At 40.3% G+C, this 16,229-nt stretch overlaps 1 protein-coding gene across 1 annotated transcript in view; it reads left to right on the top strand.

Annotated features, from left to right (window-relative positions):
• Positions 1-294: 294 nt before the first annotated feature.
• The window catches only part of LOC122558830 (rab GDP dissociation inhibitor alpha), a 53,434-nt gene continuing 37,499 nt past the window's right edge, over positions 295-16,229 (top strand). Inside the window, exon 1 of the mRNA XM_043707642.1 lies at positions 295-697. Coding sequence (XP_043563577.1) covers positions 653-697 — 45 coding nt within the window. The 5' untranslated portion in view covers positions 295-652. The remainder of the gene's footprint in view (positions 698-16,229) is intronic.

A 16,229-nucleotide genomic window follows, 5' to 3' on the forward strand; every position in this document is an offset into this window, starting at 1 on the left:
TCCATAAAACTGTGGAATGATGGTTAGTGTTCTGAAGAAGGGTCACTGGACCCCGAAGGATTGATTCTGTTCTCTTTCTCCACGGATGCTGACCTGCTGAGTTTTTCCAGCAATGTCTGTTTTGTTTGTGGAGAAGAGGTCATTATGTCCGATTATGGAACTACATCTCCCATGCTGCACTGCAGCCCAAAAACAGCCAATACGCAGACTCAGATCCCGCTGTGGACTACAATTCCCAGAAGGCCCGCGCGTTCTACGCCTGCGCAGTGCCGGTTGGTTATTTGGCAGATGACCGTGGCACTACTTTCTCTGCGGCCCAAATTGGACGCGGGGCTGGGAACTCCACAGCGATTCGATATTTCTTTGCTGTTCGCCCTCGGAAAGCGTTGCTTATCTTTCAAATCAATATTCCGAAGCCATCCTGTCGATCCCGAGAGGTAAAGGCGGTGACCCTTTTCCGAAAAAAAAAATAAGGCGCACTATTGGATGGTGGTGGACGGACACCGTCTGAAGAGGGGGCAGTGGTGAGGTATGTGGTGATCAGCTCCATCCAGTCAGCTTCAGGCCAGCTCAGCTTCTCCACAATAAACAGCAGATTCTCAACCAAATAATATAAAAAAAATAACGTTGGCACAGTAAATAACAGCAAAACATGGATGAAGAATATGATGTGATTGTCCTTGGGACTGGACTGAAGGTGAGTCTTTATTCTGTGATTGGAGTAACACCCCCTCCCTTTTGTGATATTAATATTTGATAAATGGGTGGAAGAAATGGAATTACAGAGGCCACTTAACTGGTTTGCTGCTGTCACGCAGGCTGTCAGACTTGGTATTGCAAAGAAAAAAACAAGTTGTTTCCTAATATAAGAATTCTTTAAATCTTGCTAAGGTGGAGGAGAACACTATGGGTGGTGGGTTTGCTACAAAAAAAATCTTACAAGCAATTTGGTGCTGCTGAATTGTAAAGTTTAAAATTATCATAGAGGTGGGGGAAAATTGGTCCCAAATCCTGCCTAACTTGTAGGATTTCTTTGATTTTTGTGAGTTTTTTTTTGAAGTTGTTGGAAATTATTTTTCTGAGACTTTTGAGGTGGAGCAGTTCAGAAATCGAGGCGAATGAATGCTCTGGGAACATGGTGGCTTTTGGAATTTTGATTTAAACCAGTAAAATCTGGTTTTGAAACATATTGCTTCGAATGGTGTTAGTTGTAAAAAGCCTCTTGTTCTCAAGTGACTCTTGTTTACGTGTGACTCCAGACCCACAATAATTTGGGATGAGCAATAAATGCTGTCCTTTTGCCAACCTTTGAAAGAATTAAAAGGATTTTAATCCAGGAGTATCTCCAGAAATACTATTTAAGTTAAATACTAGGGGAAGTCAAGTCCACTGGTTTTCCTTCTTTAAATGGAAATTTAAAGGGTAAATTATTTACTCTATTGTTCTACAATAAGTGATGTTGAGAGATTTTTATTCATGTAAATATTTGTTATATTAATGCTTTGTTCATTAAGTCAAATTTTATTTTTACTTTTAAGTTTCTGTTAAAATGTGTAATCATGGAGCAAGAATCAATGATGTTCAGAATTATAAAATTCCTGCAATATGGAAACAGGCCATTCAGCCCATTGAGTCTGCACTAATCCTCTGAAGAGCACCCCACTCACTATCGGACTGCCACCCTGTCCTGTAACCTTACATTTCTCATGGCTAGTCAACCTAGCCAGCATATCTCTGGACACTGGGCAATTTAGCATAGCCTGCACTTCTTTGGACTGTGGGATGAAACTGAAGCACCCGGAGGAAACTCACGCAGACTCGAGGAGAATGTGCAAACTCCACACACAGTTGTCCGAGGGTGGAATTGAACTCAGGATCCTGGTGCTGCGAGGTGGCAGTGCGATCCAGCATGCTGCCCTGTGCTTGAAGTAACTGGGATTATAATTAAAAAGCATCTAAGAAATTATATTTTAATAGGCACTTTTGATCAGTCAAAATACTGTGGAAAAATTGCTGTTTCTAAATCTATTAATTTAATATCATCTTTTTATGATGATGGCTGATTTTGTCTATCACTCTCTACCCTCGCAGGCCTGTGTTATCTCCTGCTTCCCCAGTAGCATAGTTTTGTTTTTTTTATTCTCCCAAGGCCTTGCCCATCCTATCTTTTATGACATTCTCCAGTGTTGTAATTCTCCACCTCCTCACCCCAAAAAGTCCCTGATGTTTTTTTTTAATCCCTATCTTCCTTAACCTACCATTGATGGTCACACCTTTTAGCTGTTTCTTGAATTGTTTCATTTTCTCCCCCTCCCCCAACCCATTTCTCCATTAAAACCCTTAAGCCATTTTTCTTTCAAGCAAGTATTTGGTTAATCAGGTCTTTATTGTTTTTGGCCCTTTTTTCTCCCTCATATGTGATATGCTTATGGCTTTTTTGCCACATGCATGAAAATTGCTTTCATTGTTTCCTGTGGCAGAGAGGAAAGAAAACTGAACCTGTTATGTGGGTGCTGCTTTGCTTCTGTGCGTTTGTGTGGAAATGTATATAAATAGCAATACAGGTGTTTGGTTTATTTATTAATATCTACATTTGCATTTTTAAGGAATTTTTTCCTGCAAATTGTAATTTTAGAAAAAATGTATTTATCATAAAAGGTTTAATCTCTAACATTGCTTATTGATTTTTGGTCAAATGTTGGATGGGATATTCAGACTGCCAATTAAATGGAGTCTTTGTTTATAGAGTCTGTTTGCCTGCAGGAGAAACATGTGACTGCTGTAAACTGATTCCATCTCGTCTTTATGTTAAATGCATGATGTACGCATCCATGATTGGAACATAGATTATGCAGCTCTGTATTTGAGTGGGAGAGAGACAACTATATTTTTGACTTGTTAGAGTCCTTAGGAACCTGGAATATTAGGATATTCTATGATAATGTTGGTCTTTGAACCTGACAGGAGGGCTATAGTTCCAAAAGGACTTTGCTTGTTTTTAGGCAGTTCCCCCAGCTGGGCTAACCTACTTAACTCACTAACAAGGCATAATTCTTTTGAGAAGATTTGTAGCTCAGGTTGAGGTTCTGGATGTAGGTTTGCTCGCTGAGCTGGAAGGTTTCTTTTCAGACATTTTGTCACCATACTCGGGAACATCTTTGGTGAGCCTCCGGACAACACACTGCTGACAATTCTAGCTTTCTATTTATATGTTTGGGTTGGTGATGTCATTTCCTTTGGGAACACCACAGAAATGACATCAACCCAAACATATAAACAGAAACCTAGAATCGTCAGCAGTGCTTTGTCCGGAGGCTCACTGAAGATGTTACCTAGTATGTGACGAAACTTCTGAAAATGAACCTTCCATCTCAGCGAGCAAACCTACATCCAGAATCATACCTTGGGTTTTCCCTTCACTCTAGTTTGCACTCCCATGGACAGTGATTTCAAACTGGAGTGTGTTTCTGTAAGATGAAATGCTGATGTCCAAACCAGTCATTTCTGCCTGATAACCCAACCCATGTGTGAATGAGCCTTTCAACTGTAGTAGGCTTTAGTTGACAATTAGTGGGAATGCTAGTAGCCAGCGCCCCTTCCTAATTCAACCATCTGAGTAGAGTTTGTCTAATGCATCATGGATGGGAGTTAAATGTGGAAAATCCTTGACCATCACATCATTTAGTACATTTGCCACATGTACCATCACATCACTGAATGTGCTTGCTTTCTGCCATGTGGGAATTTTGATAGTTGACTTTCGTACCTTAGGATGGTTTTTAGGTTGCATCTAATATGGTATAGTTATGTCATAGCCATAGTCATACTATGCCAAACAGCTACTAAAATATGGTTCATTTGTGTATTCCCAAGTCTGGCTACATTGTCTTTTCAAGGTGGATAGTTATAGGTGTTTCATTTTATGTCCAATATGTGCAACTTCCCATAAAAGATTAAAATAAGATGGGAAATGTGGAATGCTTGATGTCTGACTCGGTTGACTAGTTTCAATTTCCTTTGATCAGATGGTAATTTTGGTTTGGGCTCTTTTTTTTTATTCTACACGTTTCTTGACCATGCCTCCGTCTGTAGTTTAGTGATTACTGCAGCCATTCCAGGACCATTATTTCTTCTTTTAGAAGATATTTTACTGTGGTTTTGGGTATCATAACTAAATAATGGAAGCAAATGATTTTGAAGATTTGTGGCTCAGGTTGGTGATAACTCTGCAAGTTAGCTCGCTGAGTTTGAAGATTTGTTTTCAGACACTTTGTCACCATATGAGGTAACATCGTCAGTGAGAGTCTCTAGTGAAGCACTGGTGGTATATCCTGCCTCTCTCTCTCTTCAGGACTTGGTCTCTTAAGGTGGGTAATGTCATTTCCAGTTTTTTTTTCACCCCAAGACAATGTAGATAGGATCTAAGTTGATCTGTTTATTGATGGAGTTCTGGTTAGAATGCCATGCCTCTAAGAATTCTCACAATGTAAATGATGTTATCATCTTGTAAATGACGTTAGTTTTGCTAGCGGTATCTAATGGATCCTTTAGGTTCATTAGTCGCTCTCTGTATGTGGTAGGTTTGTGGGCTACCATGATGCCAAGGTGTCTGAGTAGTCTGGAAGTCATTTTTGATTGGCCTTTGATGTAAGGTAATGTGGCTATAGGTTTTGGTTTCGTTGTCTGCTTTTGTTTGGGTTTGTTTCTGAGGAATTAGCCAATTGTGTTTATTGGCTACCTGTTTTTTGTCTTGAAAATGTTGGATAGATATTTTTCTTCTGCTTTTTGTAGTCCTTAGGTGCTGCAGCATGATGTAGCTTGTTGAAATACCATCTTAATGCAGCTCCATTTGTGGGTGCTGGGGTGATTGCTTCTGAAGTTAAGTATTTGGTCAGTGTGTGTTGTTTATCTGTAGACGCTGGTTTGAAGCTCTCCGTTAACTACGTTCAACTGTCACATCTCGGAATGGGAGTCTGTTGTCATTCTTCTCCCCTTTTGTGAATTTTATGCCTGTCAGGATATTGTTGATGGTGTTGTATGTTTCCTCTAATTTTGTGAAGACTAAGGTGTCATCTACATAGCGGACCCAAAGTTTGGGTTGGATAGATGGGAGGGCAGCTTGTTCAAGTCTCTGCATTGCTGCTTCCGCTACAAGCCCTGATATTGGTGGTTCTGTTTACTTGTTAGTAGGTTTTGTTATTGAATGCCAAGTGGGTGATGAGATACAGGTCCACTAGCTTGAGGATGTTGTCTTTGCTGATGAAGTTGGTGCTGTCTAGTGTTTATGGTCCTGGTTTTCTTAGTAGTGATGCCAGTGTTTCTTTGGCTAGGTCAATGTTAATTGATCTGGAGAGGGTTGTAACGTCAAAGGAGATCATTATTTCGTCCTCTTCTATCTTGGTGTCTTTGGTATTCAGGAATTGTTGGGTGGAGTGAATGAAGCATTGTGAATCATCAGTTAGGTGTTTTGGCCAGTCTGTATGTTGGTCTACCAGGTAGGGAGACTATGGGTCTGAGGGGGGCACCAGGTTTGTGTATTTTTCGTAATCCACCGAAGTGTGGTGTTGGATCCATCTGGTTTCATGTTTTGGAAGCTGTGGGATTGGGTCTATCGCCACCTCCTGGTTAGTGTCCGTATCTAAGCTGTGCATTCGCCTTTTCAAGATAGTCGGTTTTTAAAAATAGCAGTCACCCATCTCTTGTCTGCAGGTGGGATAACAATGTTTTTTGTCTTTAAGGCTTTATTTATTCTAGCATTGTGTATTTCCTCTCTTTTTTTTTTCCGGCCTAATGTAGGTGCAATAGCTTGTCTTATGGTCTGCTGTTGTTTGTTCTGAAAGACAGACATTTTTAAAAATGTGGATTCAAATGCTGCAAGGAAGTCCTTTTTTTTAACTCACACCTTTGCTATTGTAGTTTAATCCTCTGACTAGGACTGCTTTTTCTGTATTGGTAAGTGGACGGTCTGAAAGGTTTGTTTTTAATCCAAGCATCAGTGTTGTATGAAATGTATTTTTGTGAGTTTATCTAACTAGCAGTGCGAGTTTTTTCTTTTTTTGTTTTAAAGCTTATGGTTCGTTCTATGTATTTGTCCATTCAAACTTTTGGGTCGGCTTCGTGGATGACACCTTGGTCATTACAAGAAGGAACAAGTTAGAAGAAACATACAACACCATCAACAATATCCTGACAGGCATAAAATCCACAAGAGGTGGAGAGCGACAACAGACTCTCATTCCGAGATGTGACAGTTGAACATAGGTAACTGAGAGCTTCAAACCAGCGTCTACAGAAAAACAACACACACTGACCAAATATTTAACTTCAGAAGCAATGACCCCAGCACCCACAAATGGAGCTGCATTAAGACAGTATTTCAACGAGCTACATCACACTGCAGCACCAAAGGACTACAAAAAACAGCAGAAAAATACCTATGCAGCGTTTTCTAGAAAAAAGGGGTAGCCAATAAACACAATCTGTCGATTCCTCAGAAACAAAAGCAAATATGCAGACACAACGGAACCAAAATTATAGCCACGTTACCTTGCATCAAAGGCATCAGAAATGACTTGCAGACTACTCAGACCCCTTGGAATCATAGTAGCCCACAAACCTAGTGACACACTTAAACAGCGACTAATGAACCTAAAGGATCCATTAGATACCACCAGCAAAACTAACATTATTTACAACATACTATGCAAGAACTGTTTTTTAAAAAAAAAGGCACTACATCGGACAAACTCGCAGGAAATTTGCCACCAGGATACATGAACACCAACTAGCCACCAAAAGACACAACCCCACTCTCTCTAGTTTCCATACAAACAAATAAAAAAAGGGCACCACTTTGACTGGGACAACACACACATCCGAGGACAGGCGAAACATAGACACGAATGAGAATTCTTAGAGGCATTGGTATGCTAACCAGGACTCCATCAACAAACATATCGACTTAGATCTGATCTACCTTCCCTTGGGCGCGATTGGGGGGGAGAGGGGAGAGAACTGGAAATGACATCACCTACCTTAAGAAACCAAGACCTAAAAAAGAGAGACAGGACATACCACTTAACCAGAGGCTCTCACTGACCATGTTAGCTCATTTGGTGACGGAATGCCTGAAAACAAACCTTCAGGCTCAGCGAGCTAACTTACAGACTTAATGGAAGTAACAATTGAAAATCTATATTCTACCCCAATGGTGACAGTTGGAGAGAAGCAATACTTTTTACTTTCAGCAACATGTAGTCAGCTTTTTTTTGATTTAGATTACTTACAGTATGGATACAGGCCCTTTGACCCAACAAGTCCACACCGACCCTCCGAAGAGCAACCCACCCAGACCATTCCCCTACATTCACCCCTGACTAATACTCCGAATGCCATGGGCAACTTATCATGGCCAATTCCCCTAACCTGCATATCTTTGGATTGTGGGAAGAAACCGGAGCACCTGGAGGAAACCCACGCAGACTCTGGGAGAATGTGTCAACTCTACACAGACCGTTGCCCGAGATGAGAATTGAACTCTGGTCCCTGGTGCTGTGAGACAGCAGTGATATCCACTGAGCCACTGTGCTGCCCCAAGTACAGATGTGCTCATAAAAGATGCGAAAGCAAATTTAAATGAATTCCAGTATTATATTTGACTAAACAGGGATCTTTTGTCTGAATAAATTAATCAGTGAGGACCCTGAGGCTATAATAACAAAATCTTGGAACATTTTGTTTTTAGAAAACCAAGACTGGTGTAATATTGTCACTTGTATATTTTATAGGAAATGTGTAGGAGAGAATAATGCAGAGTGCTGCAGGTAGTACTCAGTGGAGAAAGGCCAATTTTATTTCCTTACAGATAATGCCTTTTTACAATTAAGTACTGTGTTGTAAATGCAAAGATTTAATGCATACATTATAGGGCATGGACTAAATGAATGAATTCCTGTGTTACACAAGCATTATGGGGTGGGTTATTTTAGGCTTGGAGCTTTGGCTGTCGCAGATATTTTTAATCAACTTGTTCACTGGGTGGGTCAGACTTGAACCTGGCCCTTCCAGCCCAGAAGTAGGGACACTGTCAGTGTGTTACAAGAGCTTTATTGCTGTTGCTTTATGGTGTGGATCATTATGGGCTCATTCTGTGGGATCTTAGCTGATGGCTCACAGTTGTATCAATTTTTCCATAAAAGGTGCCTTGACTAACAGCATACGTCTAGTAAATTTCACTCTTTTTCCAGTTGGAAAGAAAATACTGCTATTTGAATGCAGGCCCTGAGTGCCAGAGAGCAATTGTTGCTATGTTACTGTGGTCTTTGTGACCTCATTCAATTCTGCAAGACCACTTTCAACTACAATCAATACACCCTCTGTCAATAGTTGGAAGAGGAAAAATTGTCAGCAGAAACTCTGCAGTGTGATTAGTAGCCTCCTTGGGCAGTAAGATTAAGGCAGAAGTTCAACCTGTCAGTCACAGCTCCTGACGTAATTAAATCTGCATAATCGGATAATGGTAGCAACTTATTGCCGACTACCTAATTCTACATGAAATTCCTTGTACTGCTTCTACTATGTTTTCTCTTATAAAACTTTCATTTTTTTTTACAAAATAAATGAAGATAAGCTTTTCAAAGTATGTATTCTTGAGATATGAGCATCATTTGCAAGATCAGCATTGATTACCTTGATCCACATCCTTCATTGCCCTTGAAGATGCTTTTAAGCCACCTTCTTGACCCGCTGCAATCTGTGTGTTTAAGGTTTTACAGTGCTGTCGGTGGGAGTTCTGATATTGTGGGCTAGTGGTGATTCGAGGCAATTATGTTTCCCTTCTCAGTAAAGATTTGAGAGTTTTAGCAATGTACTTTGAAGACTGCATCATCAGCCTCATATACTTGGTACACAATATAGTCAGACAGTGAAGGGGGCTCGTCGTGTTCAGAAGAGTTTGCCAAGCACCATGGTGCAAATGTTTGGAACATGACAACTGTCCATGCTACATATTAATGATTGTTAACTGTTTTGGCCAGTGACCAGTGATTGGCCTAAAAACTGAACACTTTTTGTTTTAAGAAACGTCATGGAAACATTAAGAATAGGAGAATAATTAGATCATTTGACCCATCAATTCTACGTTGCTATGTGTTTCTCAACTCCATTCTCCTGTCTTCTCCATAACCCTCGATCCCCTTACTAACCAAGAACCTATCTATCTAAGTCTTAAATGCACTCAGTGACTTAGCCTCCACAGCCTTTTACAGCAGTGAGTTCCTCAGAATCCCCACTCTGGCTGAAGAAATTTCTCCTCCTCTCCAGTTCTAAAAGGTTGTCCCTTCAGTCTGAGACTGTACCCTCCGGTCCTAGTCTGAGTGGAAATACCTTCTCTGTATCTACTCTGTCCAGGTCTGTCAGTATTTTCAGTTTCAGTCAAAAAAACCCTCATCCTTCTGAACACCTTATAGAAAACAGACTGCAAATTCTCAGTGACACCTCATGTGACAAGCCCTTCATCCCAGGGATCATTCTTGTAAACCTCCTCTGGAACACCCTTTGGTGCCAGTGCATTCTTTCTTGGCTACAGGGCCGTATTATAAATACAGTCTGACCAGAACCTTGGATAGCCTCAGCAGTACACTTGGCTTTTGTATTTTAGCCTTTACAAAATCAATGCGAACAGTGCCTATGCCTTTCTCAATGCCAGCTGAGCTTGCATGTTAACCTTAAGTGAATCCAGATCGAGGATTCAAGTCCCTGTGAGGTTAAAATTTCTAAAACTTTTCCCATTTAGAACATAGTACATGCCTCTCTTCTTCCTACCAAAGTGCTTAACCACATTATGTCACATTATGTTCCATCTGCCACTTCTTTGTCCACTATTCTAACTTGTCCAAGACCACCTTCTGCAGTCTCCCACCTCCTTAACGCACTACCTATCTGTCCACCGACCTTTTGTGTCATCTGGAAACTTAGCAAGTGTCCTTTTCTTTTGTCCATATCACTAACCTATAATGTGAATAGTTGTAGTCCCAACATTGACCCCTATGGAACTCTCTGCTATTCGCTGGCTGCCATTCTGAAAAAAAGCCCTTTATCCCTATTCTCCGCTTTCTGCCAGTCAGACAATGCTGATGCCTTGCCCCTAACACCATGGAGGAGAAAGTGAGAACTGCAGATGCTGGAGATCAGAGCTGAAAATGTGTTGCTGGAAAAGCGCAGCAGGTCAGGCAGCATCCAGGAAACAGGAGAATCGACATTTCGGGCATAAGCCCTTCCTGAAGAAGGGCTTATGCCCGAAACGTCGATTCTCCTGTTTCCTGGATGCTGTCTGACCTGCTGCGCTTTTCCAGCAACACATTTTCAACCCTAACACCATGGACTCTTGTCATTTAGCAGCCTCATCTGTGGAGTATGATTGCAATTTACCCCTGTGCATACTAATTTTGGAGTCTCGGCAGTCCTGAAGTCACTTTTACCCGATGCTTGTACTTCACATTGTTGAGTACCCCTCTCATCATTTGGCCAAAATAACCAATTGGAATATCAGGCTGTAATGAAAATTAACATGAACCTGCAGAGCCTTGACATTAATGGAGTATGGTTGTGCTGAGGCCTCATTAGTTTCTGGTTAATAGGATACAGGAATGACTCGGGTGGATGCACCACTTTTGTATCCATGGTTATGTATTATTCATTATGCTGTGAATTTGACAGTTGTTTTGCAATTGATCAATGTATGTGGAGGATAATAGGTATAGCTGAGTTATTTATAAGGCATGTTACAATGGGGAACTTCAGCCTCTGAGCAAAATTTCTCCCGTGCGCTCGCTTGCTCTCTCTGGGTAGATGATGGTGGTCTAAAACCGAAGAACACAATTTCAGAGTAACCATAGGATTGACACTGGGATTTACTTCACTCAGTGGTGTATCTTTTAGAAGAATTTCAATTTTGAGGGTTATGAAAGCTTGGTCATTTAGGGTGTTTTTAAGGCAGTGATCTATACATTTCTAGATATTAATGATTTACTAAGGTTATTGCAAACAATTGGTGTTGAGGTGTAAGATTAAATCTTTGGCAGTCAAATGGCCTTTATTTTTTGTTTTTCAGCAGTCAATTGTAAAATTTGTTTTGCATGCATCAAAGTGTAGCCTGTCTCTGCTGGAAACATTGAACTCCTTTCCAGTCTTGGCATCATTTTAAGCTTTTTTTTCTGCTGCCCCCGTTTCAGTTGGAAATGAATTAGTATTATTCATGACAAAAAGAGGCCATTTGGTTCATTTTTGCTCTTAACGAACAATCCAGTTGATCTGTTTTTTTTTTCCCATAGTGCTGCTTTTTCCTCCTTTTCAAATATGTACTTGCCTCTGTTTTGAAAGGTAACAATGGAACTGTTCGATTCCCGGGTCTTGATCAAAATAAAATGCACTTGGCTTAATTGAGTATTTACGACATAGATTTAAATAGTTAATTTTTTTTTAAAAAGCTGTCTAAAAAGGGCTCTCCCATTGGATGTGGAATGCACTATCTGAAATTACTTTTTAAGAGGTGGTGGTGGCAAGGCTGGGATTGGAGATGGGGAAAAGGTTGATGTGCAAGTCTAATTTGAAAAGACTTTAAATACATCTAACAGCCTAAACCTGGGCAGCCGTGAAGCATCCAGTGATTAGAATTGTATTCTAGTAAAATGTGTAACCAGGTACATTTATCTTCAAACCAGGGATAAACCATGATTCAATAAACAATACAAGAGAGCATGCCAGGAACAGTACCAAGGATGACAACAAATGAGGTGTGAAGCTTCAATAAGGACTATCTGTGTGGCAAACAGCCAAAGTGGCATACAATGGACAGGGCTAAGTGATCCTATAACTGGTGGATCAAATCCTAAGCCCTTGTGATGCTACTTGCCATGCATGTCAAACAGTGACCATTTTGACAAGAGACAATCTAGCCATCATCCCTTGTTCAGTAATATTACCACCCCTGAATTCTTCACTACCAATATCCAAGTGGTTACCATTGACCAGAAACTAAACTGATCAGCCATATAAATATATGGACAAAGTGAGGACTGTAGAAACTGGAGATCTGAGTCACAAACTGTGGTGTTGGAAAAGCATGGCCGATCAGGCAGCATCCAAGGAGCAGGAGAGTCGATATGTTGAGCATAAACTTTGAATTAGGAATAGGAATGCTGGTTTTCCAGCACCACACTTTATTTGACCCATTAAAAAATTACTATGGCCACAGATCAGGGCACAGACTGGGAATCCTGCAATGAACAACCTGCCTCTTGTATCCTCAATGCCTGTCTAGCATCTACAAGTCCCCGATATGATCTAACACTCTGGTTGCCTGGATGAGTGTAGCTTCAACAGTATCTACGATAACTATTTGATTGGCACTTTATCCACCACCTTCAACTCTCAATCCCTTTTTGCCACTAATGCACAGAGCAGTAAAATGTGTTATCTGCAAGACCTATTGCAGTCAGAAGTTTCTTAAAGAACACCTTCCAAGCCCATAACCTTTACCATTTGAAGGACAAGGGCAGCAAATGCTTGGACGCCACCACCTACAGGCCACACATCATCCTGACTTGGAATTCTCTGACTGTTCCTTCACTGTCACTGGATTCAAAAATACTGGGACTCCTTTCTGAACAACATGTGTTGCTGCATCCTGAGGATTGCAGCGGTTTGAAAAGGCAGCTCAACACCACCTTCAAAGCAATTTAGGATGGGCAATAAATGCTGGCATAGCCGGTGACTCCCAGATCCCATGACTGGTGTGAGAAACAGGAAGTGTAAGTTCATGTGTTTTAATTTTTATTACAAATGGAATGTCCTTTCCAATATTCTAAAAATTCAATTGAGTATCAAAGTGAGACTTTAGTCTGCCATATGTTAACTTGTTGTTTCTCCCCCTCTTTTTAATTATGGTTAGGGATTAGCATCTTGTGGTATGTTAATGGCTCATGGATAATATTTCACTGGCTGAGACATGGAAGGGAAAAAAAAGCTGACCAACAGTTGATCTTCCAAAAGGGGGAGATGATGGTGACATGTAATTGCTGAACTAATTATCTGGGCTTTTGGATTGTGTCCTGGAAACCAGAGTATGAATCCCACCTGGATAGATACAAGTTTTGAATTAAATATAAAATAAATCATTTTTTGGCGTTCATAATCTTGAGGAAAAAAAAACTTTTTCATTTGAAAGTTGAACAGCCATACAATTTTATAATTATTTGCTATTTTAAATAAATTGCCGAACTGAGAATTTGAATAAATGAAACTTGAAAAAGTAGTACAGTGCCATAAGGCATTGTATAAATTATTTTTGCCTTTTTATTGATGCTTAGGTTTTTTGAGAATTTTACATGATTTAAAAATAAATTACTTGACAGATCTGCATTGAATTGACCAATGGAAAATATTAACAAAAAAATTGTTTAACAAAATCTTGAACTTTTTTAATTTCAGTAGATATTTGTAATACTGAGATCTTTTCTTTTATACTAACAATATACTTATTCTAAAGGGAGAATTCACCATCTGTAGCTAACTAACGAAGTACAGAAGGCATCCAAGTTGAGGGAAATAAAGCATATAATTGTGCAAAGGTGATGGTAGTCAAATGATTGGACAGAATGTAAAGAATGGCAGATAATGATCGGAAGGTTTATCAGAATCAAGATTATTCGAGTATGAGCAGAAGTTAGCTAGAAATATTTAAAAACAAGAGATATTGAAAAAGAGAAGAGCTGGTAATGAGTGCAAATCCTCGAATGTTGGATGTGAGATGTTAAAGGGTTAATTTGTTCTGCTGACCTGTCAGAAATTGGGTGTCCTTTGTGGTGGGGGGGGGTGGGGGGCAGTTTCTGTCTTGTGACAGCCTAATCATACTCTGTAAATGTTGCAGTTTAAGGAGTAACCTAATCACACATTTGTTTCTGGAAATAATCTAATCACTTCACTTTGTTTTTGGGTGGCATGTGACTATGGGGGAGTGGCAGGGGGTGGTGTCTTGTGTGCATGACTGACTGTGATGTAAAACCCTGTATAAAGGGAGGATGGTTCCGTTGTTCAGGGGGATCTCTTGACATGGCTCTGTAAGCCTTGTGAAGAATGTTAAGTGATCCTCTAAAGGGCTTCTACTTGCTGAAATAAATCGTGATTGTTCACAGAAGTTGTATATTGCAGTTGTGTAAGAATCTCAAGAAGGGAACCTAACAGATGGAATAAACAAATATTTAGCTTTGCTCTTTACGATAGAGGATTCATAAAGCATTCCTTTAATTATAAATCAGGAAGTTGAAAGCAGAAAGGAAATTTAGTGAATTACAAACACTGTAGAAGTAGTCCTGAGGAAACAGCAGAATGGCAAGTCCTCTAGTCATAGAGATGTACAGCATGGAAACAGATCCTTCGGTCCAACCCGTCCATGCTGACCAGATATCCCAATCCAATCTAGTCCCACCTGCCAACACCCAACCCATATCCCTCCCAAACCCTTCCTACCCCTCTCACCCTAAACCTATGCCCTCTAGTTCTGGACTCCCTGACCCCAGGGAAAAGTCTTTGCTGATTTACCCTATCCATGCCTCTTATAATTTTGTAAACCTACATAAGATCACCCCTCAGCCTCCGACACTCCAGAGAAAACAGCCCCAGCCTGTTCAGCCTCTCCCTATAGCACAAATCCTCCAACCCTGGCGACTTCCTTGTAAATCTTTTCTGAACCCTTTCAAGTTTCACAACATCTTTCCGATAGGAAGGAAACCAGAATTGCATGCAATATTCCAACAGTGGCCTAACCAATGTCCTGTACAGCCGCAACATGACCTCCCAACTCCTGTACTCCATACTCTGACCAATAAAGAAAGCATACCAAACGCCGCCTTCACTATCCTATCTACCTGCGACTCCACTTTCAAGGAGCTATGAACCTGCACTCCAAGGTCTCTTTGTTCAGCAACACTCCCTAGGACATTACCATTAAGTCTTTAGACGCTATGGAGTTCATGCTGAGGCCTTTAAAATAGATGCTTAAGCTAGTCCGATGAGTGAACTAGATCAGGTTGGAATGATTGACAATGGTTTCATGACTTTCAGACTAATTTTTAAAATAATTACAGATTTTTATTAATTCAAATTGTCTCAGCTGTCAGTGTAGGATTCAAACTGTGTCTATTTTGTGACAACGTTACCTTTGGTCTTTGAATTGCAAGTTTGGATAGTGTTCTTTTTCCAAAGTTTCCTAAATTTCAAGATTCCATCTGAATGGAAAATAGCCAACGAAACTTCCTTCAAGAAGGTATTGTGAACACATCACCCAATACTCTTGAGAAAATTACCAGGAGATACACACAATCCTTGACTAAGTTAAACTTTTATTTGCAAATACATTTTCCGATTGCCACAGCTTGCATTTTCTGTCTGCCCACCCACCTCTTGAGCTTCTTCTGTTCATACTTTTCTAGTTCCCATGCTTGTCTTGTAGCATTAGCATACCCAATCATACTAGCTTGCTTTGTCTTTCTAAACTAATTATCTTCTGCCAACCTAATTTACTGCTTACACTTAACCTATCACATTACACACCACCATCGTCGTTAGCAGTAGTGTGCTACCATTATGTTATCTGAGCCATGTAACACAACCCTATGCATGCATTACACCACTAATGATTTGGAGATGCCGGTGTTGGACTGGGGTGTACAAAGTTGAAAATAACACAACACCAGGTTATAGTCCAACAGGTTTAATTAGAAGCACACTAGCTTTCGGAGCGACGCTCCTTCATCAGGTGATAGGTCATAGACAGACAACACAGGGGGCTAACACCTTCAACATATTGTCTCGCTATCACCATTGTTAACAGCTCACCCGAGAATGCAACTTTAAAAAAAGGGTTTTGTGATTTACACATGAAAGAAGTGAAACTATCACTGTATTCTAACGGATGAAAGGCTTAACAGACAATCAATTTTTCAATGTATAATTTCAGTAACATCACACTGCAAATTTTTGCTATAAATTCTGTGTTGCGATCGAGCCCTCCACAATCACCTGATGAAGGAGCGTCGCTCCGAAAGCTAGTGTACTTCCAATTAAACCTGTTGGACTATAACCTGGTGTTGTGTGATTTTTAACTTTTTACACCACTACGTTAACTACGTAACTGCCAAAATAACTTGCATATATTTCATAAAGGGAGGATG

This window comes from Chiloscyllium plagiosum, chromosome 18, assembly GCF_004010195.1.
Source record: "Chiloscyllium plagiosum isolate BGI_BamShark_2017 chromosome 18, ASM401019v2, whole genome shotgun sequence".
Classification (NCBI taxonomy): domain Eukaryota; kingdom Metazoa; phylum Chordata; class Chondrichthyes; order Orectolobiformes; family Hemiscylliidae; genus Chiloscyllium; species Chiloscyllium plagiosum.